The following is a 26,045-nucleotide window of genomic DNA, read 5'->3' on the forward strand; positions in this document are numbered from 1 at the left end:
GGGTTGGATTGACTGACCCTCTTCCATTTTGCCCAATATATTGAAATAAAAACAATTTATAAGCAGTTCCATATAACCATATAACCATATAACAATTACAGCACGGAAACAGGCCATCTCGGCCCTACAAGTCCATGCCGAACAATTTTTTTTTCCCCCTTAGTCCCACCTGCCTGCACTCATACCATAACCCTCCATTCCCTTCTCATCCATATGCCTATCCAATTTATTTTTAAATGATACCAATGAACCTGCCTCCACCACTTCCACTGGAAGCTCGTTCCACACCGCCACCACTCTCTGCGTAAAGAAGTTCCCCCTCATATTACCCCTAAACTTCTGTCCCTTAATTCTGAAGTCATGTCCTCTTGTTTGAATCTTCCCTATTCTCAAAGGGAAAAGCTTGTCCATTGATAGTTCCTATCAACCTTTCCTTTTGTAAGTTCCTCAATAACACAAACTAATTGCAATGCTGAAAATACAGGAACGCCATAGAAGACACTGGACTTGTAGGCATTATATTAACACTAAACTGAGGATGTTACCCCAGCATTACAGCAAACTACTAAATATACGCAACTATGGAAACCAATGTATATCAAAAATACATGAATATTTATTGCATTAATCAGAGAGCATGTGATGAAAATCAAAACTTTATCAACCAAACAAAACACATTTGCTAGCTTGATTGTTGCAAAATGCTAAAGTAACTCAGTTTGATCAGGCAGCATCTCTGGAGAAAATGGATAGGTGACGTTTCGGGATGGAACCCTTCTTCAATGTCAGTGTCTGAAGAAGGGTTCAACCCAAAACGTCACCTATCCATTTTCAATAGACAATAGGTACAGGAGTAGGCCATTCGGCCGTTCGAACCATCACCACCATTCACTTTGATCATGGCTGATCATCCACAATCAGTACCCCGTTCCTGCTCTCTCCCCATATCCCTTGACTCCGCTATCTTTAAGAGCTCTATCTAACTCTCTCTTGAAAGCATCCAGAGAATTGGCCTTCACTGCCTTCTGAGGCAGAGATGCTGCCTGACCCGCTGAGTTACCCCAACATTTTGTGTCTATCTTTTGTCTAAACCAGCAACTGCAGTTCCTTTTTATTATATTCAGTGTTCAATTGGAAAGATGGTTTCTGAATCAGATATTCTAATATACAATATTTAATTAACTGCAGGCGAGAATTCAAGATTCAAGATTCAAGAGAGTTTATTGTCATGTGTGCCTGATAGGACAATGCAATTCTTGCTTTGCTTCAGCACAACAGAACATAGTAGGCATTAACTAAGAATGTGCTTAAATCATAAAAGTCAAAGTCAAAGTATCCTTTATTGTCATTCTGACCTTTCGGTCTGAACAAAATTTCGTTGCCTATAATAAAAATAACAAAACACACAATAAACACAAATTTAAAATCCACCACAGTGAGTCCACCAGGCACCTCCTCACTGTGATGGAAGGCAAAAGTCTTAAAGTCTTTGTCTCTTCCCTCCTTGTTCTCCCTCTGCGTTGAGGCGATCCAGGCCTCCGATGTTGTGACCCCACCGGCTGATGGTAAGTAAGTCCCGCGGCTCAACCGAGCTCCGCAAACGGGCCGGCTCAAACTCCGCGGCCTGGGGCGGTTGAAGCTGCCGCCCTCCAGTCCAGCGGACGAAGCTGTTGTTGCGGGAGCTCCGGAAAAACAGGTCACCAACCTGTGACCTGCGAGCTCCTGATGATGTCGTCCACTGGGCCCACGGCCGAGCCTCCAAAGTCGGCCATCCAGCCTTGTCGCCTCCGGAACGCCAGAACGCCTCCACAGCTCCAAGTCAGGCCGCCGCCGGAACGCCGGAGTGCCGCCACAGCTCCGTCGGGCTGCAGCCAGGAACGACGGAACGCCACCACAGCCCCGAGGCCGCCAGCTCCACCATTAGGCCTCAGCGCCGACGGAGACAGAGGACACGGGGGGACACGACAAATTATAATAATGCTGCAACTTCCTCTGTACCAATTATGACCCTTCTCAACCTCTGTACACTATTAAAATATATTTGGAGAGATTGGTGGATAGGATAGGTTTAGAGGGTTATGGGCCAAACACGGGCAAATGGGACCCACTTAGATGGACATCTTGATCAACTTGGATAAGTTGGGCCAAAGGGCCCGTTTCTGTGCTGTATGAATTTATGAGATATAAGACCATGTTCAATGGAATCAAAGATAGACACAAAATGCTTGAGTAGCTCAGTTGGTCAGGCAGCATCTCTAGAGAGAAGGAAAAGGTAACATTTTGGTCGGAAGCTTTCTTGAGACTGAAAGATAGAGGTGGGGCGGAAAGCATTTCAAATTTTGACCAATAATATTTTCTCTCAGGTAATTAAATAAAATAACCTCAAAAATATCATAAAAACAGCATCATTTTTAAGAAATTCTGAAAAGGGTCTCGACCCGAAACTTCGCCTACTACTTTTCTCCATAGATGCTGCCTAAACCGCTGAGTTTCTCCAGCATTTTTTGTCCACTTATAATTTTTAAGAAAGTTATCTTAAGGATGTTGAGGTTAATCCGCATAATTTCACAGAGACTGAGCGCCTGTGGAAATTGCTGAGGCCAATACGTTGTCGATGTTCACGGCTACATAGTGTGGGAGATATGTGTAGCAACATCTCCCACAAAAGCCTCTGGGGAACAAAAATCATGATGATCTGGAAACTACAATAAAAGTCTATACCATCGGGCAAAAGGTATAGAAGTGTGAAAACGCACACCTCCAGATTCAGGGGCAGTTTCTTCCCAGCTGTTATCAGGCAACTGAACCATCCTCCCGCAATTAGAGAGCTGTCCTGAACTACTATCTACCTCACTGGTGTCCCTCGGACTATCTTTGAACGGACTTTACTGGCTTTATCTTACAATAAACATTATTCCCTTATCATGTATCGGTACACTGTGAATGGCTCGAATGTAATCATGTATTGAGTTCCTCCGCTGACTAGTCAGCACGCAACAAAAACTTTTCACTGTACTTCGGTACACGTGACAATAAACTAAAACTGAACTGAAACTAAACTATAACTATTTAGCATTGCCTCACCAGATGATATTTGCTGCGCTCTCTTGAAACAAAGTCGACAAGGGCAACATTTTCTGTTTCGGCTTTGAGGAATCTTTGGATGGGGCATTCTGCAGAAGAGGTGATAGAATAGGAGGAGCAAGGGGTTTCGAAGGGAACATGACGAGTGTGTGTCAATGTTCATGGCATCCCCCAGTATCACAGATGGAGCAGATTAGATTAGAGCAATCCATGTCATTGGGCAGCTACAGTAGTCCCATATAAGCAATGGGGCAAGCTACAGGATAGATCCCTGTTATATAGCAGTTTCATGGGGCAGGGAAGATGTAGTTCATGCCTGAGGGAGGTATTTGATATTTGCAAACCACCCCGCTATTGACCATGATGGTAAACTGCTTTACTCATGACAAGGTTTAGAAGGAAACAACCTGAAAAAACAAAAAACAGATGTAGTTCATTGTCTGCGGTGCTATGGAATATATATAGGATGGATGACATGTGAATTCTTGCTTTGCTTCCATATAAATTCTCCTTCATTCAGTGGGAGGTCTGATCTCTACCAAATGGTAGCAGTTTGGTCCAAAGGAACAATGACCAAGCCAACAGTAGATCCACTTTGAGTAGATCACTGCATACAGACACAGAGATTATAATCATTCACGGTTTATGGTTCCATAAGAGCAAAGGTGCCCGAATCAAGAGCCTAGCTATTCTCCAGGTATATGGAGTTGCAAATCACTTCCCTACAAGAGAAGAAAAAATGGTACACAGGAACATGCCTCACTTCTGCAGGAGTAGAAACATACCACCTCACTAGCGTACCACTTCATCACGAGCAGCGTTCTGCGCAGGTTGCCTAGGAAGCTAACTCCAAAATGGTGGTTGAAGACAACAAACCTACGAACCTGTGCGTCCTTGGAGTGTGGGAGGAAACCGGACCACCCAGGGAAAACCCACGCGGTCACGGGGAGAATGTACAAACACCGTACAGACAGCACCCGTAGTCAGAATTGAACCCGGGTAGCTGGCGCTGTACAGCAGCGACTCTACCGCTGCGCCATCATGTCACCCATTTATATTGGTAAATCTACCGTTCTATTGCAGATAGGGTGCACTAAATGTCAGCCCTTTAAATTTGCCCTATTAATATTTCTCCATTTGCTGATACTATTTCTTGCTTGCCTTTTGTTCCATTGCCTATTTAATTTACACAGTACATATCTAATGTTCAACTCTCAATGTGTTGATCAGTCCACGGGGGGATTCTAAACTTCCAGTCATCTGTCACTTTCATTCTCTGTGCAACTCTGATTCCCATCCTCATCCTGTGTTGTTCCAATAATCCGCATCGTAAGCTGAGGGACAGCATCTCGTCTTCTCCCTGATTACACTACACCCTCTGAACTTAATATTGACCTCAGCAATTTTAAGTAACCATCTTTTTTTTAAGTTCCTCTCCACATACGTGGCTGCTACCTTTCTGCTGTAATAATTACCTGGATAACTTTGGTCTACACTATCAGATATGCCTTCTGATGTTTCCCCCCTTCCCCCTGTATGCTATTTAATAATGCTCACCTTTCCATTTTTCCCGTTCTAATGAAGGGTCCTTGACCTGAGGCGATGGATCTGTTTCAATCACTACAGATGCTGCCAACCTGCTGCGTTGCTTTCTGCATTTCTATTTGTGTTTCCTATTTCCAGCTTGTTGCTCCAATTGCGTCTCTCTCCTTGCTGACTCTCCTTTGAGGTTCCCTTCTCTCCCTGCAAGCTCATTTAAACCCCTCCAATGTCAACAGACTGCCTCTTGAAATACACACATATGGAAGAAAGTAGCACTAGTTGTACTTGCAGTAGTGCACTCAGTGTTCAATGAAGGTAATGGGCTGCACACAAAAGCCCCTATTCATGCCATTAATGGATAGAACATCTGATATCTGACTTATGAATTCATAGGTGATGGATAGATGCCAGGTTAACAACAGCCTCACTAAAATAAAGTGCCCAGGCCAATTTCACAATTGGCACCATTTCTCCCACAAACAACTGAAAAAAAAATGTGTGCATGAACTGCCCTTGGAAAAACAGGCATTAATGGGTCCTATTTTCAGGCTATTGCGAATACACTTGATGGAATATAAAACTCTTAATTAATCTCCCAGTTTACAGGACTGCAAAAAAATGATATTCTTTGGAGTGAAAAGAACTGAAACAGGGATAAAGGGGCCATGGAATGCCCTTGACAAGTTGGATTAAGAAACTTTGAAAGGCATTTTATACATACAGTACAAATCAGCAGACAGTTAGGGGGAAGGTTGGACAAGTCAAGGATGAAGGAGGGAATTCATGACTAGAGCCGGAGGAAGAGGCAAGGTACCATCAGTGGTTTGCATCAGTGCTCACCAAAGAGATGGGTCTGAAGGATAGTGAGATCAGTGTGGAGTTTCTCAGTAAGGACATATTGATATCAAGAAGATGATGGTGTTGGGTCTCTTAAAGAACACTAAGACGGATAAGCCATTAGGGCACTTTGGGATTTATCCCAAGTTATTAAGATAGGCAAGACAGGAAATAGATGTGGCCTGAACAGGTGTGGCCTCAGAGACTAGAGAATAGCCAATGTTGGTCCTTCGTTCCCGAAGGGCAATGAGGATAATCCAGCACATTACAGGCCGGTAAGCCTCACGTCAATGAAAGGGAAGGTCATGGAGAAGATCCTCAGGGATCTGATTTACTCACATTTGGAAACGCAGGACTTATTAAGGATGGTCAGCACAACTTTGTGTGAGGGAGGTCATGTTTTATGAACTGGTTTGAGTTTTTTTTTTGAAGAGGTGATGAAGTTGATTGATGAGGGTAGGGCAATGGATGTTGTCCAAGTGGACTTCAGTAAAGCATTTGAGATGGCCCCGCATGGTAGGCTGATCCAAAAGATTACAAAATATGGAATCTACCATGACCTAGTGGACTGGATTCAAAATTAGCTTAGCCATCGAAGACAGAAGCTGAAGGAATGATATTCTGACTGAAGGTCTATGGTCAGTGATGTTTCAGCTGGTCAGGAAGCATCTATGCAGGACATGGATGTCTTGGGTCAGAACCCTTCCACGTCCTCCAGAGATGCTGCCTGACCCACTTAGTTGCTCCAACACTTGCGGGTGTTTTTTCTTTGTAAAACCAGCAACTGCACTTCCTTGCGTTACCGAATCAGAGTACTGCTTGCATGCTTGCCTTACTCAGTTACAGTACTGAGTATGTCAGAAAGACATTTACAGCTTTATAAAACTACCTTTGGAATATTTTGTGTATTTCTGGTTGCCGCATTACAGGAAGGATTTATAGAGGTGTAGAAGCAGTTTGCCAGATCATTGCCTGGATTGGAATGAATTGGCTGTAAGGGGAGCTTGGACAAACTTGGACTGAAGAGTTGGAGGCTGAGGCGGGACCTGATAGAACAGTATAAAATTATGAGAGAGATAGGCACAATAGTCAGTGGCTTTTTCCAAGGATGGTCTTGCCAAATGCTGGAGGGCATCGGTTCAAGATGAGATGGGGGTGGGAAAGAGTTTAAAGAAGATTTCAAGGCATTTTTTGTTTACAGTAATTGGTAGGTGCCTGGAACACACTGCCAGGAGAGGCGGTGGAAGCAGATACAATAGCAACATTTAAGTGGTATTTGCATATAGGGCGGCACAGTGGCACAGCCATAGAAGGGCGGAACGGTGGCGCAGAGGTAGAGATGCTACATTACAGCGCTTGCAGAGCAAGAGACCCGGGTTTGATCCCTACTACGGGTGCTGTCTGTAAGGAGTTTGTATGTTCTCCCCGTGACCTGTGTGGGTTTTCCCCCCCAAGATCTTGGATTTTCTCCAACACTCCAAAGACGTAGAGGTATGTAGGTAAATTGGCTTGGAATAAGTGTAAATTGTCCCTCATGTGTGTAGGATAGTGTTAATGTGCGGGGATCGCTGGTCGGTGCAGACTTGGTGGGCTGAAGTAGCAATGTTACAAAATTTTGAGATTTAAAAAATCAAGTCTGCAATTTATCCCATCAGATAAAGCATAACAATAAGTTTAATTTGACACCTAATTCACTTTCATATCTCAAGTAATAAAAAAGTTATGGCCATTTTCATACTCGGAAATTAGCATCTTGTTTCCTATTGATTTTCTATGGACATAACAAAAAAGCTGTGATCGAGGACAGTCAAAAGCCCATAACCTTCTTAAAAATTAAGAGAACTGAATGAAATTTTCAGTTATCATAGATTGAACCATTCTGAAACAAATATAAAATAATCTTACTTGGAGGACCTGAAATTAAAGCATATAATTCGTTAGTTACCCCAATTGTAGCTAATTTCAAACTTCAATTACTAGATCTAAACATCTATCCATTTCTTAATAAATGATTAACATTTTTAAATAGCCTAAGTGTCCAAATAATATTCACAAATAATTCACAATAAAACATGATTTTTAAATCTCATTTACATCAATTTATAGGCCAAATGGAAGGCCAATTGCTGTAAATTAAAGTCAATTTAAATCGGCTTTCTAGTGGGTTCCTGTGAACGCGCTGGTTTAGAACGTTCACATTGCAGTGGATTTGTGCCCCCAAATGCCCAGAAAAATACTGCGGGATATAAAGAGCCCAAAATGAACTATTCGCTATAGAAAACGTTATATACAGGGTTCTTAAGAAGCCCCTTTTAATGTAAAAATAAGGTACATACCTTTAATTGTTTGCTTTATAAAACCCTGGGGCTGCGAGAGGTAGCGGGTTTAGAGAGTGGTTTTTAAACTACTATAACTATTATACAAGGCCATAAAAACTAATAATACCTTTTGCGACGGGGTCTTTCAGCGATTTTCCGTTAATGATTTACTAGGCTGAACATTTTCGATTGCAACAGCCTAGTAAAAATCGCGTTTTAAACCCGCCCCCTCTAAACAGCGCCAAAATCACGCACACGGGGCTGGGACAGATTCTCAGCCACGATTCAGGTAGGTTTTGTAACATACCTAGCTGAAGGGCCAGTTTCCGCGTTGTCTCTCTAAACTATAAAACTAAAGTAACACGCAGAGGATGGAGGGATATAGACTATTTGCAGGCAGATGGGATTTAATTTGGCATCCAGCACAGACATGTTGGATTGAGGCCTGTTCCTGTGCTCTACTGTTCTACATTCTATCAATACAAACCTGTACAGTCATCACCACTCTGCTGTGATATACTCTCTGCAACATTATCCTTTACTCTTGGGACATAGGATGCATACAACACAAGTGGAAAAATGAAAGCAGAAATTGCATAAAGATGCCAAAATTTGTGATATTATTCATATCTTTAAAATTATCAACACGATTACACTAACTTTTTTTTACCACACCTAGGCTGTTGAATATTGTAATGAGGGCATTTATGGTCTCAGTTAGCAACAACTTTCAAGTATATTGTAAACATTTTTCTCTGCATGTTGTACTCTTCCGATATCACTGGTGTCTGCTCCTGCACGTCCTTTCAATACTAAAATTCACGCATCAATGAGACCCAGATAATGATACAATTGCTGATATCACAATGCCAAACGTGACATCACGTAGAATGTTTGTGTTGGTCAGACCACACAGGTCCACGTGGCTGAAGGCAAAAGAGACTGCAGATGCTGGAATTGCAAGTAAAAAACACAAAGATGGAAGAACAGTGGAACAAGCAGCATATCTAGAGGCAAAACGCGTAAGATGGCATTTTGGGTCAAAACACTGCAGCTTAGGAGAACACTGTGCATGATATTGAGTCATAGAGTTATAGAGTCATAGAGTGTGGAAACAGGCCCTTCGGCCCAATTTGCCAACACCGGCCAACATGTCCCAGCTACACTAGACCCACCTGCCAGCATTTGGTCCATATCCCTCCAAACCTGTCCAATCTATATAGTGGAGTGTTATTACCATTCTACTATCATATCTAAAGACGTTTTGGAAGAGTCACCACAAAAGGAATGTAAAGAGCTTCAAGAATCTCAGAAATCTAACTTTTCTGCAGAAAATAAAAGCAATGGTCACATATCCTCCAAATACAAAAATAAATCATGCTACAGAGTTCCCCCGTTCACCAATATCTAAATCCACCAAAACCATCATCTTTTTTCCCCAGCCTGGAACGCATCTGATGTACTATCAACCCAAGCACTGGCTTCAGATACTTGATCATAGCTGAGTGCATTCCCTTCACAATACTCGTTTCATAAGTGGCATGTAGGCCATCAGATTTGCATCTTCTTTGAGAAAAGGAAAACAATTCCAGAATATGACTATTCCCAAGTCATCAATAAAAATACTGCAATGTAACACATTGGAAGAGTTTTATTCCTTTTGTCATTTTGAAACAATGCCCATTATTTTTTCCCCCACAAACGGCATGCTGTTTGTTGCATGTTATTTGAAACCACCAATTTTCCTGATATTTTGTCAATTTAAATGTTGTACATTGACATGAGTAGATTCTGTAGCACGAGGCATTTATTTGCAAAGGGATCTATAAAAGTATGTAACTTTATTGATATGTGTACAACACTCCATGACGACGCAATATACCTGTCTTTGCCCCTCCAGCAGTCACTTTAACTAGTTGAAATTCTGAAAACAAACGTCAGGGTTTTCTGTAGCTGACAGTACAAGGAATATACTGACTAAATAAGGATTTGTTACTGCCATCCACAGGAATAGTGGCTCCATTGCTTTTTTTTTTTTAATAGTAACATTATTCTGCAGAAATTGTTTCCCTCACCATCACTCTTATATTTCTAACAAAGGTGTATTGTCAATAAAAACCTTTTTACAATAATCTTCAAATTTTAGACACTTAGAGGCATGGCAAAACCACATTAATTTTGTATGGTGATGGATTCATTTGTGAAGTTTAGATTATGAAAGCCATTCCAATTAAAAAAAAGACTTAATTTCACTGCATTCTACATTGCTAACACCAATGCCCCAAATCTTTTTCCGGACTACCCTTCTTCCCTGACTTTTAATTTCAGCAATCACAAATCCTTGAAACATATTAAGCAAACAATTTTTATTTTCTATTTTTTATTTTAAAATTTATATATTATGTCTATGCAGAAATTCAAAACTCCATATTAAAAAGACGCCCTGACTCTCAGACTGAAGAATGGTCTCGACCCGAGACGTCACCTATTCCTTTTCTCCATAGACGCTGCCTGACCTGCTGTTACTTCAGCTTTTTGCGTCTATCTAAAATATTCAGCATGTGACAAGCTCATGAAGGCCTCGAACTCTGAGTGCTTTTAACTACATCTTTTTAACAATGATGGCCTTAGTACTGTTACACCAGTAAAAAAAGCCAGACACACAGCTGGGATCAACTAAACAAGCAAGATTGTCTTCCCTTTTGTAGACCAACAATACTTCATCAGGCTAACAAGGATAACAGATCTCTAATGCCACAGATTTTAATCACCAATGCAATTTCCAATATCCCTCCGGTCAGACGAACATATTTACTGAGAGTTTTGCTCAATTTTGTTACTTTGGGAGATGACATGCTCACCTGTAATTGTCACACATTAAAATACCATACTTGGTACGGGCAATTTCCTCATCACAGCTAAAAATCAGACTGTTCAGCCACAGGTGAACAATAGTCTCTACCTGGCTATAATCCAGTGAAGACAAAAAATAATTTGATCTTTTCATCAATTTATAAGGTGAAAACGTTACTTACTAGTGACCAGATAAAAGTACTTTCTGTATTTTTCACAGAATAGCAATTGATTTAGCTAAACGCTAAATTAACCTGCATTTTATCCAGTTAACTACAACATCATTAATTGATAGGCAATGGAAATTGTGAAAGGAAAGAAATTGTTTTCACAAATTTCAGCAAATTAATAACTAAAGATCCAAAATGAATAAATTGTGCGATTATATATGAAACCGGAAAGCTGCATTCCTTTTCATATGAAGAGGACTCGCAACTAATCATTTATAATTTATAATTTATAATTTTCGGAAAATAGGAGCCCGACAACTAAAATGTGACAAAACCACCAAACTGGCAAGATGAATGTACGTGCTTACATGCATCTGATCAGCCACATAAGGGAGAATGATTACCTTGATAACTGCAGAATTGAGTGGAAGAGGTTCTTTTCTAAACAGGACATCATTGGGTAGAAATTCATCCTCGGTCGTGTAAAAGTGCAACGTCTAGTAGCTGCACATTGAAATTCACTTCTGAAATTCGCTCCCACTGACTTCCGTACAGCAGAATTTCAGAAGAGAGTACAACACACATATGCTGCAACAATGTGAGTTTAGCAAATTATAAACTTCCACCCCCATACACTTTAGCTAATGCTGATACAAGTGTGTAAATGCAACACTTGCTGAAATCAGAATATATTCTGAACATATCAAAGTAACAAGGAGGGGAGTGCTGATTTCAAATGTTATTCAAGGCCACAGCTGGGAGACTCAAACCATTTTCAGATTCTGGCTTCATTTGAATTTTATCAGTGAGCTGCAGATGTCAAGCAGAATGTTAAACACTTTCTCAAACAGGAGCGCACCCTCCTCATAAAAATTCTCTAACCATAGAAACCGACCCAGAAGCAAATAGAGGGAAGAAATAATTACTGTCAAGAGAGAAAAACAAGTGATCAGCAGAAAACATCTCTCAAGATTCTCCTCAGAAACCTGCCTCAATTTTCTTTTTAAACTGATCAGAAAAGCAGCTGATACTCTGCAGCATTTAAATGACGGAGCTGATGGGATGGAGAGCCATCCTTTGGATTTGGCAATGACACAGAGATAAGCCGCAAAAGTGGCAGCACTACATTGCAAAGAGTTATTGATAGATTAAACAAAGTAGCAAAAACTCTTGCAAATGAATTCTATAGCATGCAAATGAGAAGGCATATGCTGCACACAAAATAAATATTTTCACATAAGAATATGGAAGGGTACCGACCTATCCACATTCTCCAGCCATGCTGCCTGGCCTGATGAGTTACTCCAGCACTTTATGTCTATCTTTGGTATAACCCAGCATCTGCATTTCCATGATATTAAATATGTTCATCAAATATGTTCAGGGAGGCTGGCTAAACTGAGGTCAACATTAGTAATTTGTTGAATCGATTCAAGTGTTTGCGGTGTAAGTGGATGTGCTGTCACCAGAGATGGCTCGCTCAAGGCATGGGGCTCACCATGTGGGTTATGGCCGGGTCAAGGTGGCCAGGCACACAATCTGTGCCAAAGATTATAGATCAGAGCAAGATGCGCCACTCTGCGAAAAAAGTGTAGTATGACATGGGTATGACATGACATCATTTTATTGAGCAGCAATTTACATTAATATTAATACATTTTACAATAATATTAACTAAATATGTGACGTGATCGATGCTATATAAAACACTGTTCCCTCCAACACTGATTACACCAAAGATGATAGAGCGGATCAATCTTTGGAACGGATTACACCAAAGATACTAGAGGAGCGTTGCCCGCTGCCTCGGGAGCGCCGACCACGGGCAGACGCTTGAGGCTCTCCCGCCGGCCAACTTCATCTGGTACCGGGGGGGACCGAGAATCAGTCCTGGATCAACTCAGGAGTGGAGGAAACGTCCTCTTCCCCCAAAGATACTAGAGGAGCCTCCAGTATCTTTGCTTTTCCCTGTGACCTGATGTAAGAGCAGATTGTATAACTGTGGAACCCGTCCCCGCTACCAAAGATGTCGCGTTTGGCATAAACAAATGGCGGCCGTGACGTTCCGTTACGTACTACACGTCAGCCCATTGGATTTAGGAAGAGTGGTCTATCTTGCTCTGCTCTATAATCTTTGATCTGTGCTGTTCCTCATGTAGCGCCTGTAGGGAAGCCAGTCACATCTTCACTGGCCTGTCCTCAAGCAGCTGAGGGTTATCCGGGCTTTCCTTGAAAGATTAAAACTTGGGACTTCATCATTCGTGTCAGTTGCAAGGTTGTGGTCGGTGATGTTTACGACAGTCAGGAGGTGTGCCACCAAGAGGAGAGGTGGGGCCCACATTTATTTGTCGAGCTCCAGGCATGTTCTCCCAGCAGATTAATTAATGTCCTTTGTCAGGGAGTGCACATCACTAGCCACCAGCGATAAACATTATTTAAGGAAAATGTTTTTAGTTTAGTTTAGTTTACTTTAGTTTAGTTTAGTTTAGAGGTATGGTGTGGAAACAGGCCCTTCGGCCCATCGGGTCTGCACCGACCAACAATCACCCGAACACTAGTTCAATCCGACACACTGGGGACAATTCACAGAAACCGATTAACCTACAAACCTGCACATCTTTGGAATGTGGGAGGAAACTAGAGCACCCAGAGAGAACGTACAAACTCCACACAGACAGCACCCGTAGTCAGGATCAAACCCGGGTCCCTGGCGCCTCTAGGCAGCACCTCTACCACTGTGCCCACCATGCCGCCCCCTTTTCTTGTGAACAGCAGGAGATTCAAAGTGGTCAAGCACAGGAAGACACTCAAGCCACATTGGTCTCAATGCTCCAGATGATCCTCATGGCTTCCCGCAGATGAATAGCCACCAAGGTTTGTGCGGCAGCTCGCGTGTCAGGTAGAGCAGCAGCGTTCAGCTGTTGGTGCAGGACTCACATCGTAGAGACGAAGCTTACAGGCTGTAATTTATTTTTCAAACCAAAATAAACATACTATGTTGGTTCCGAATGTTGCTGTTTTTGTCCCCCCAACAAACCTAGTATTTTGCAGAAAACAGAATCAGAGCAGCAACAAAGTCTTTGAAATTGTCTCACGGAGTAGCAATGATGGTGGCATTATAGTGAATGTATGATAGGACAAAATCAGCTGGAAATACATTTGGACAAAAGCCTCCTAATGGCAACCTTTGTTGTTTCTGTAACCATTCACTTGCATTAGCGTCGCTGCAGCTGCAACTCATACAGTTTCACTTGAATGAAAATATTAAGGCAAGAAACCACTCGCTTATTTTATTTTCATTCAACTTTACTGCATTTATTTTGTAAACTGCGTGCACAACAATACACTAAACATCTGGAGAAGCAGGTAATTAACGTGTCATACCAAATTAACACATTTAATACTAAGCCCATGCATGCGATCATAATTATAGCTGTTTTCTTCTAAATGATGATACTGTAGCTTAATGTTTGATAGTGCACAAGTAGTGATTTTCTGCATATTCAGTACAAAAAAAGGGCATCCATAACTTGCCATGGTTCAACCAATGCAGTTCTCTTGCAACTCAAATTTCATAGAGTGCACACAGCAATGTCTCCCCCCTGTCATTATTCAACATCAAAATTACAAAAAGCTCCAGCAAATTCTATGAAAGTGTTCCCTTTTACTTCCAAGCAGTTACAGTAATGATTACAATTAGTCTATTAATTGAAAAACATTTTCCATAATGTATTGTACTGCTTGGTGCTCCTGCTAAAATTGACTCACTTAGTTCATTTACATGCAGAATAAAATCATATTTGAAAACAGCATATTTAAATCAATGTGTAAAGCTTATCAATCAGATGTTCTATTTGCAAGTAAAATTAAAGTATCAGTCATATTTTTCTTTCATATTAAATGGAAGTAAAAAATCTTTGATTCCTGGTACCGTCCCATTTAACAGCAAGATAGCAATGTGAATGCTGTACACAACAACCACTGTGCTTACTTATATATGAGAATAACGTGTTGTTGCTCTACAGCACTGCAAATCTATCCAACAAATGATAAAAAATATGCAAACAAAATGAAGATGCGGCAGCCATATTACAAAACACAATCGTTTTATTAAAAGCATACTGTACACTCCCCTCCACCACCTCTGAAAAGGCTTCAGGCATCACGACTGCCCGCTTTTACATTTTCTCCAAATCTAACGTAGCCACTCCATATGAAGACTCCTTAAAATGTCCCCTTTCAATCTCATCTTTGGACTTCTCTTCTGTTTATGTGTCACCACCTGCTCAGTGCAATTCTCCTTTCAACCTTTCAAAATGTCTTGGGACGCCCTGCTTTTGTTCAAAGGCGCTTTTTACTTTAACTGTTGCTGCCGGCACTGCAAAACAGTTGTGGCTGTCCAAGTAAAGTTGAACATCGAGTAAACAGATTGCTTGAAAACTCCCCAGTACTGTCAGATTAACTAAATTCCCAATTACTTTATTGCTTAAAAATTCAGAAAATAACACGTTGAGTTCTGGATATAAAAATATTAGATGGAAACATAGAAACATAGAAAATAGGTGCAGGATTAGGCCATTCGGCCCTTCGAGCCTGCACCGCCATTCAATATGATCATGGCAGATCATCCAACTCAGTATCCCGTACCTGCCTTCTCTCCCTACCCCCTGATCCCCTTAGCCACAAGGGCCACATCTAACTCCTAGATGTAGATGTACTATGAATGGGGAGAATGGCCCAATTCTATCCTCACATAACATTCTGAGCATTCTTAGCCTGAGAAGAAGTATGACATTGCATTCATTTGAAGTTAGGAGTTTGTCACTGAATCATAGAGTCAAGCAGAGTAGAAACAACTCCACGGGCCCATCATGTCCAAGTCAACTATTGTACCCATTTACACGAATCTCATTTTCCCACATCAGGTCCAGAGCCTTCTATGCTTTGACTAGTCAAGTACCTGAGAATATCTGCCTCCACCAGCTCTTCAGGCAGACATCCAGTTACTAACCCTTTAACTCCTCCTCCCATTCCCACACTGACCTCTCTGTCCTGGGCCTCCTCCATTGTCAGAGGAACAACAACTCGCTTGGGCAGCTAACACCCCAGTGGTATGAACATTGACTTCTCTAACTTCAAGTAACCCTTGCATTCCCTCTCTCATCATCCCCTCCCCCTTCCCAGTTCTCCGACCAGTCTTACAGTCTCCGACTACATTTTATCTCTGTTTGCTTTGTTATTACCTTCTTCCAACTAACAATAATCTATTCTACATTGTCCTTGATCTCCATTCCCTGTCCTGTTTTCACACCTTATACTTCCTTATCTACGTACCTCCCACTCCCCTGACATCAGTCTGAAGAAGGTTCTCGTCACCCATTCCTTCTCTCCAGAGATGCTGCCTGTCCCGCTGAGATACTCCAGCATTTTGTGTCTATCCAGATACCAATGCAGAAAGAATTCCCCCCTCAAAACCTCCTTTCTTTCACCTCAAACCTAAGGTGCAAAGGAGTTCTGAATGGGATGAATGATGACCTCCTTCTGCAGCGTAACTATAATGCGACTCTCGTTAAAACTTACAAAAACCTTCTTTGCAACTCCGTACCGAGTTTGCTGAAATCCAGCCTCTGTATTCTGTAAACACTGGCAACATAAAAACTCTTCCTATATGTCACAGTGCAGCTTGTATCTTCATTAATGAGATACGCATGTATTTTACGGTTTAATTGCTCTTCACATCACAGGAAGAGCAGGTGATCATTGTGGTCTATCTCTATATCAAGTATCAACAAAAGTCTGCTGGGAGAAGATTAAAAGTATAAAGAAAATAAATGGCCAATTGCAAAATTGATTTTGCAATCGTGTCGGCATTTTATATGTGTGATATTCAAAACAAAGTGACCATTCTTGGTTAGGCAAACTCTTAATTGTTGTCGTACCTGACGAGTTGTCTTTGCCAGGAACCAACAAATACACAGAATAAGCATTTCTGTATATCTTTTAGAACATAACCCCCCCCCCCCCCCGTACTACCAGAGGCTAAAAACAAAAAGTCCATTAGAATATAACTTGGTCAGCATACAAATGATTTCTACTTTAGTCTGCAATCAAATTATGACTTCAACCATTTGGTAAGTCAAATGTATCAAAAGGTCCAATAATGTTAGTGATTTCAAATGTATTTGCCTCGAAAATGTAACTTGTCTACAAATATGTTAGAGGAGTTGCGCGGGAAGATTGTGCCAGTTTCTACAAGGCTCCCAAGCTCAGATATTCTATCAAGCTCAAGGCATTGTTTGCAATGGGAAGATTTTAACAACAATTTTATTTGTAATAGCAACATTAAGACAGGAAAACACAAGGCATCGTGAGACAAGAATAGACAAAAGGAGATCATCATACAACCAAAAGCTTAATCAAAGAGGAAAGCTTAAAGGAGCAATTATAAGACGGACTGAGAAACAAAAGGCTGAGAGGTTTGGGGAGAGAATTTCTAACCTTCAAACCTGGGCACTGAAGTCAAAGCCTTTGAAGGTAGAGCAATTACATGCAGGACAGAAAAAAGAATCAGATTCAGAGCAGTGTTTACGAAGGAACTGCAGATGCTGGAAAATTGAAGGTAGACAAAAATGCTGGAGAAACTCAGCGGGTGAGGCAGCATCTATGGAGCGAAGGAAATAGGCGACGTTTCGGGTCGACACCCTTCCTCAGAGTAGAGCAAGTTTCTCCAAGCACGAGAGCACTATGTGGCATTACAAATAGGACCAGGGCTAAGCCACTGATAGGTTTGAAAGCAAGATTCATAGTTTAAAATTATGGTACTGTTTAAAACGAGGAGCCAGTATATATCAACAATGAAAGTTGAATCGAAACAGTACAGGATTTAAGCAACTTCAAGCTTGCAGCAGAAGAAGAGGACTCATGAGGAAAACATTATAATAATTAAATCCAGTGATAGGAAAAGCATGGATGCAAGGTTCAACAGCAGGGTAGTTATGGCACAGCGAGAATCAAGTGACGTTATAGAGGGTAAAATCACAATATCATGGATATGAAATACCATGTCCAAGACATGGTAGATTGTGAACAGCCTGGTCCAGAGACAGGACAGACTCGCATGAAACTAGAGAATCAAATTGGTGAAGGATTGAATATAATGTCTTCTGCCTTCCTTAAAGGAATTCTCTGCTCATCCAATGCTGGATTCAGGACAAACAGTGGGATCATTTAATTGTGAAAATATCAATGTAAAAGGTGGCAGTGAGGTTAAGTTGTGCATCATGCCATATAATTGAAAACACAAGAAACCTCAAATCGGATTCCTTTGAAGCATGCCAATTTTAAAATGTCCAATATCTGTCACTGAACCGGTTGTATTTCCCTTGTGGGGCAAAGTGGAGAAGAGGGGGTAACTTTTTTCTGTTAAAATTGTGTTATGAGAAGATACTGAAAGTTTTCTATTCCTTGCACAATTTGAATTGTGAATAATTTAATTCAGATTTGCAGAATTTACATTAAACCTGGTTTGATCAGAAATCATTGTCTATTTTAAAGTATTTTTAAATGCAGAAACACAGAATAGAGAAAAAACGTCAATGTTATTCTTTTGGTATATGTATACTGTATAATCAAGAAACCTGCATGATCACTGCTTTTGACAAACTCACCTTGAACTCCTTGAAGCAAAAAATCAACTCCAATCTGGTAGAAATGGAAGGCACTTTCATAATCCTGTTCTGCCTCCTTTTGCAAAGCCAGCTTTATCTGCTCTCCAGCCTTTACCAAGTAGTCACCTCTCCCAGTTCTCTGCTTCAGACTTCCAAATGGTTGTGACCATGAGACTTTGTTTCCGTCTGCTCCATCTTTGCTCATGTCCTGACGAGGTCTCGCACTAGGTTCGGGGGAGCCGTTAGGTCTCCTATATCTGGTTGGAGAGCTTCGATTTGATGCCATTCCATCATCACATTCGGTGAGAGAATCCACATCCACTGTCAGTGACAAAATATCACTGTCGCTGGACAACCCTGGTTGTTCTTGTTCTACGGAGGGCAAGGAAAGAGAAGAAAATTAAAAGGCAAGTAAAAGAATTCCAGTAAAAGAATGAAAGAAGGAAAGATGTTGGCAAGCTGGGAAGGGTGTAGAGAAGATTTATGAGGATGTAGCCAGGACTTAAAGGCCTGAGCTGTAGGGAGAGTCTGAGCAGGCTAAGACTCTATTCCTTGGAGCGCAGGAGGATGAAGGGTAATCTCACAGAGGTGTACTAAATCATGGGAGGAATAGATCGGGTAGGGTGCGGATGCTGAAGGGTGATAACATAGAACTCGTGTGAATGGGTGATTGATGGTGAGCATGGACAGAAGTGTGAAGGGTCTGTTTCCATCATTCAATCATGGATAAGCAACGTTTCAGGTTGGGACCCTTCTTCATTCCGATGATAGTAGGGAGGGGAAAGCTGGGAGTGAGGTGAGGACAGGACAAAGCCTGGCGAGTGTATGTTCAATACAGATGAGGAAGATGTACACAAAATATACACTAAAATATACACTGGGATATAAGATCAGCAACAGAAATGGGGGGGAAACAATAGCGCATGGAGTTTTAATCCCATCAAGTGTGAGGTGTTGCACTTTGGGAGGTGGAATGCAAGGGGAAAATACACAATTAATGGCAAGATCCCAAACAACGTTGATGTACAGAGGGATCTTGAAGCTCAGGTCCACAACTCCCTGAAAGTGGCAACACAAGTAGAGAAGGCATATGATATGCTTGCCTACACTGGACGGGACATTGCTGACAAGAGTCAGGAAGTCATGATGCAACTGTACAGAACTTTAGATAGGTCGTATTTGGAGTAATGCATGCAGTTCTGGTCACCCCATTACAGGAAGGGTGCGGAGGCCTTCAAAAAGGTGCAGAAATGGTTTACCAGAATGATGCCTGGATTAGGGGGTATTAGCTACAGGGAGAGGTTGGACAGACTCGAATTATTTTCTCTAGAATGCTGGAGGTTGAGGGGAGAAGTATATAAAATTATGAGAGGCATAGATGGGATAGAAACTTTTACCCAGGATGAAAATATGATTTACTAGAGGGAATATCTTTAGGGTGAGAGGGCAAAGTTTAAAGGAGATGTGCAGAGCAAGATTTTTTTTACACAAAGGGTGGTGAGTGCTTCTACCTCACTGCCAGTGATGGTGGTTGAGGCAGATACAATAGTGACATTTAAGAGACATTTGGATAGGCACATGGATATGCACAAGAGCGGAACTCACTATCAAAACATGGAGGGGAAGGGGGACAATTTTTTGGTGGCCACGCGCGCATGCGCACACTCACACACACGCGCGAGGCTTCGGAGGCTCAATCCAGCGCTAAAAACTGAGATTTTAAAATCGGGATCACAAAAACTTGGGGGGGATGTCCCCACCTCTCAAAACATGGAGGGGACATGTCCCCTCTGCCCCCCCCCGGGTTTTCCGCCCCTGGATATGCAGGGAAGAGAGGGATCTGGATCATGTGCAGAGGGTTAAGAGTTGGTCTTGGCATTATGTTCAGCATAGACATTGTGGGCCAAATGACCTGTTCCTGTGCTGCTTTGTTCTACGTTTCGATTCAGGGCAGAACGGAGATGACATGAAGAGGCAAGGTGACCAGCCTGCACACCATGCTACAAACCTCACGGCTGGCAATCACCAAGGTCAATTAGGTGTTCTGAGGAGGTGCAAACAATTCTTGTCCGCAGCAATGCAGGAATCTGGTTTCAAGCCTATCTAAGCCTCTCATGTTTCATGTACATCTACCAGGTCTCCCCTCAACCTCTAGCGTTCCAGAGAAAACAATTAGTCTAAGTCCTATCAAGCAATAAAGCATGGGCAGTAGCTCAATGCCCAGGAGCAAAAGGGAGTCAGTGACAAGGGATTAGAGACCTGCTACTTCCAGCATTTTCTCTTTTCAGTTTCATTAATATCATCACTTTCCTCCTATTGATCCGCAGTAGCAACATAGAAGAACCTTCATGTTAATTCACTGTGGCAATTTCTGCAATATATAGATAGAAACATAGAAACATAGAAAATAGGTGCAGGAGTAGGCCATTCGGCCCTTCGAGCCTGCACCGCCATTCAATATGATCGTGGCTGATCATCCAACTCACGGGGAATAAAATCAAATGCAGACCCAAGCATATAATTTGTTCCTTCCTATCAATCCATCACAGCTCAAACATTGCTTTCCTTAAATTCACTGACCAGATTCCCTATATCTGTGCATCTCATGCAATTGCTGGCAAGAAGGGGGGGAGAGGCAAGGATCAGGAGGGAATTGTCTTCTATTGGGGAACATTGCTTTCAAGTGATGCAAATGAAACAAAAGTTGAATGGCATTGCCACGTGACTCCTTCATATTGCATGCATGTATTACAAGATGTGTTACTAGGAATAAATGTATACACAACAAAATCAAGAAAAGGATAGTAAAACAGAATAGTGTGAACTTCAAGTTTGGGAGGACACTGAAGATTCATCTTCCGTGCCGATAGGCAGAAGTAGGAAATTCTTGCTATTGAGGGAGTGCAGCGTAAGTTCACAAGGTTAATTCCCGGGATGATGGGACTATCATATGATAATAATAATAATAATAACTTTATTTATAAAGCGCTTTTAGACAACATCAGTTACCACAAAGTGCTGTACATGGGAAGTCAACAAAAATTTATTACAAACTACTAAAACCATTAAGACGACAGGACTATAAAAACAGTAAAAATTAAAAGACATTAAAAGCACTAATGTCTTTTAATTTTTACTGTTTTTATAGTCCTGTCGTCTTAATGGTTTTAGTAGTTTGTAATAACTTTTTGTTGACTTCCCATGATGAAAGAATGGAATGACTGGGCTTGTATTCACTGGAATTTAGAAGGATGAGAAGAGATCTTATAGAAACATATAAAATTATTAAGGGATTGAACATGCTACATCAGTGCTTCTCAAACCATTTCAGTGTTATTCACCCTTGAGTCTTTATCACAAAATTTCATTCATCCTCGACTACATTTTATTATGTTATTTTGGTAATTTTCATCTTATTCTCCCTTGTGTATCATTTTATATATAATTGATTTTGTCACATGAGCAAAAATTAAAAATTAACTAATTTCTTAAGTGTTTGTTTTATTCAACTTTATGAACATCCTAAAAATATGTAAAGAAAACCAGGAGTGAAAAAAGTTTCATTACCACTGGATTTGGAAAATCATTCTATTAGAATGATTTAAAAAACCATTACAACATCTAAACACTGGGCTTCAGCCCCATCTTACCCTTTCGGGCTTTGATTACTGCAGTTTTTTCTTAGAAAACTAGCTCAAAAAACCATGAAGTATGTGATGTAATACATTTGCGTACAGTTTTGGTCTCTTAATCTGAGGAAAGATTCTTGCCATAGAGGGAGTACAGAGAAGGTTCACCAGACTGATTCCTGGGATGTCAGAACTTTCATATGAAGAAAGACAGGATAGACTCGGCTTGTACTCACTAGAATTTAGAAGATTAAGGGGGGATCTTATAGAAACTTACAAAATTCTTAAGGGGTTGGACAGGCGAGATGCAGGAAGATTGTTCCCGATGTTGGGGAAGTCCAGAACAAGGGGTCACAGTTTAAGGATAAGGGGGAAGTCTTTTAGGACCGAGATGAGAAAAACATTTTTCACACAGAGAGTGGTGAATCTGTGGAATTCTCTGCCACAGAAGGTAGTTGAGGCCAGTTCATTGGCTATATTTAAGAGGGAGTTAGATGTGGCCCCTGTGGCTAAAGGGATCCGGGGGTATGGAGAGAAGGCAGGTACAGGATACTGAGTTGGATGATCAGCCATGATCATATTGAATGGCGGTGCAGGCTCGAGGGGCCGAATGACCTACTCCTGCACCTATTTTCTATGTTTCTATGTTTCTATTAGTATCCAATTAATATAACTTTCTATAACTCTCTCTGACGAAAGCTCACAATACCGCCAAATATCAACTTTGGCAGCTAAATTGCTGCACAAAGTAAAGCAACAGTTCAACAGTTGCCTACAGCGATCCTCCAGTGTTGCCATTTATAAATGTATGATCCCACTAGCTCCTCTGGTCTTCCCTAAAAGGTTGTATTACAGTAAATTTGGGAAATATCCTGCTGCTTTGAAATTAGAAAACCATAGGCAGAGAGAAAAAAACATAGCAAGTTTCCAGTTCAACTGCCATTAAAACCAATGAGCTTCAAGAAGTCATGTGAAGAGAGTTTATTGTCATGTGTCCCAGATAGGGCAATGAAATTCTTGCTTGCTGCAGCACGACAGAATAGTTTAGGCATAACTACAGATCAGATCATTGTGATCATATACCATAGAATATATAATACACACATAAATACACAGATAGGTGTGGTAAATTGGATTAGTAAGTATGCAGATTATACCAAGATAGGGGGTGTTGTGGATAATGAGGAGGATTTCCAAAGTCTACAGAGTGATTTAGGCCATTTGGAAAAATGGGCTGAAAGATGGCAGATGGAATTTAATGCTGATAAATGTGAGGTGCTACACCTTGGCAGGACAAATCAAAATAGGACGTACATGGTAAATGGTAGGGAATTGAAGAATACAGTTGAACAGAGGGATCTGGGTATAACCGTGCATAGTTCCTTGAAGGTGGAATCTCATATAGATAGGATGGTAAAGAAAGCTTTTGGTATGCTAGCCTTTATAAATCAGAGCATTGAGTATAGAAGCTGGAATGTAATGTTAAAATTGTACAAGGCATTGGTGAGACCAAATCTGGAGTATGGTGTACAATTTTGGTCGCCCAATTATAGGAAGGATGTCAACAAAATAGAGAGAGTGCAGAGGAGATTTACTAGAATGTTGCCTGGGTTTCAAAAACTAAGTTACAGAGATAGGTTGAATAAGTTAGGTCTTTATTCTCTGGAGCGCAGAAGGTTAAGGGGGGACCTGATAGAGGTCTTTAAAATGATGAGAGGGATAGACAGAGTTGATGTGGACAAGCTTTTCCCTTTGAGAATAGGGAAGATTCAAACAAGAGGACATGACTTCAGAATTAAGGGACAGAAGTTTAGGGGTAATATGAGGGGGAAGTTCTTTACTCAGAGAGTGGTAGCGGTGTCGAATGAGCTTCCAGTGGAAGTGGTGGAGGCAGGTTCATTGGTATCATTTAAAAATAAATTGGATAGGCATATGGATGAGAAGGGAATGGAGGGTTATGGTATGAGTGCAGGCAGGTGGGACTAAGGGGAAAAAAAAATTTTGTTCGGCACGGACTTGTAGGGCCGAGATGGCCTGTTTCCGTGCTGTAATTGTTATATGGTTATATGGTTATATGGTTATAAAGTGTAATAGGCAGTTATAGTTCATAGTTTGTTTGAAATTGTGGTTAATAGTCTGATGGCTGTGGGGAAGAAGCTGTTTCTGAACCTGGACGTTGCAGATTTCAGGCTCCTGTACCTTCTACCTGGTGGCAGCAGTGAGATGAGTGTGTAGCCAGGATGGTGTGGGTCCTTGATGCTGCTGGCAGCCTTTGAGGCAGCGCCTGTGATAGATCCCCTCGATGATAGGGAGGTCAGAGCCAATGATGGACTGGGCAGTGTTTACAACTTTTTGCAGCCTTTTCTGCTCCTGGATGCTCAGGTTGCCGTAACAAGCCACGATGCAACTGGTCAGCATGCTCTTACAAACCACTTTAAAAGCAATGCCTTTTTTAAGTATCGAAAAAAAAAAATTAATATCTGAATAAATTAAGTAATTCACCTTTCATTCACCCCTCTAGTTTCATTCACCCCAAAATAATTGCATTCGCCCTTGGGTGAACCATTCACCAGTTTAAGAAGCACTGCGCTAGATGCAGGAACATTTTTCCCAGTGTTGTGGGAGTCCAGAACCAGAGGCCTCAGTATAAGAATAAGGGGAAGGCCTTTTAGAACTGAGAGTTGGAAAACTTTTTCACCCAGAGTGTTGTGAATTTGTGGAATTCTCTGCCTCAGAAGGCAGTGGAGGCCGATTCACTGGATGCATTAAAAAGAGAGTTAGATAGAGCTCTTAGGACTAGCGGAACGAAGGGATATGGGGAGAAGGCAGGAACTGGGTACTGATTGTGGATGATCAGCCATGATCACATTGAATGTTGGTGCTGGCTGGAAGAGCTGAATGGCCTACTCCTGCACCTATTTATGCATCTATGTATGATCCTAGGCTATGCTCCTTTATTTCTAAACCTGCTTCCAGTTCTTGTCTTTCCTTTGTATTATGTTCCTATATTATTATATGCAAATGTCAAAAGGCACCTTTAAGTTGAAGACGAGTACACATTCACTCCGAAGAATATCGTGTTGCATGTAAGTAATCATGCTTCTGGGCTAGGTTGCAGCCATTTTGTACAAAAAGACCTTCAAAGTTATTTTAAAAAAAGCATTTTAATTGCTGGCTGCAGCTTCAAAATTGTGCCATAGTGGAATATAGGTATAAATGGTAAACAATAAAATAAGGCTTCATGGTTATTCAAGGAATGGGGCCGAGTCAAAATAAATGCAAGGACAAGATGAGAGATAACATTTATATCGAAAACACTTCGGCCATGGAAAATAACCTTACCGATAGTTTCATCTTGGCAGATATTTGCCCACATCTGTTCCCAGATCCTGCAGGCAATGTGCATAGCACTAACACTGACTGCCACCTACTGCCAGGGACACTGTAATGCTGACTAAATAAGACTTCTCTTCATATACATGAAGCAGCACTTCCATTTTGCTAGCTGTCTTACACACACAGTTCCAATCAGAAAGCAAAGACTCAATTCCTGCTTCCATAGGCACTGATTTTGCCAGCTATGCTTGCATTAAAGAAACAACTAACAAAAATCTCTTCTAGCATTTCCCATTGCTTAACAACGCAAATATTACAATGGAAGGACATATGCAGATTGATGGCCAGCTCCATGGATATATTCCAATGGAAAGATGTTTGACTTTACTGCAATGCATTCAAAACTAGCAGATTAAATTTCACACTGTAAACAGTACAGCGAAACAAACTACCAAGGACCTTCCAAACATATGATAAAGATCTTATGTTACTATTTTAAACAATCAAGTCCACAGTGTTTGTATTCAGAATGGATCAAAGTGTTTGGCCTTGTGTCTAAGCTGCAGGCATTATAATACCACAGGAAATGGAAGAGATACCTAGTTTGCA

The 26,045-nt window shown here is 41.2% G+C and overlaps 1 protein-coding gene across 8 annotated transcripts in view; it reads right to left on the minus strand.

The window, feature by feature from the left end:
• Positions 1–26,045, minus strand: part of rps6kc1 (ribosomal protein S6 kinase polypeptide 1) — a 148,441-nt gene that overhangs the window by 73,718 nt on the left and 48,678 nt on the right. For 7 of the 8 annotated variants that reach the window (XR_008723922.1, XM_055639756.1, XM_055639757.1 and 4 more), the window contains one exon: positions 18,472–18,843. The exons of the other annotated variant lie outside the window; for it this stretch is intronic. Coding sequence is in view for 6 of the 7 variants with exons in the window: in XM_055639756.1 (XP_055495731.1) it covers positions 18,472–18,843 (372 nt within the window). In the remaining variant the exon portion in view is untranslated. The remainder of the gene's footprint in view (positions 1–18,471; positions 18,844–26,045) is intronic. 8 annotated transcript variants of the gene reach the window in all.

Source organism: Leucoraja erinacea, chromosome 8 (assembly GCF_028641065.1).
Source record: "Leucoraja erinacea ecotype New England chromosome 8, Leri_hhj_1, whole genome shotgun sequence".
Lineage (NCBI taxonomy): Eukaryota > Metazoa > Chordata > Chondrichthyes > Rajiformes > Rajidae > Leucoraja > Leucoraja erinaceus.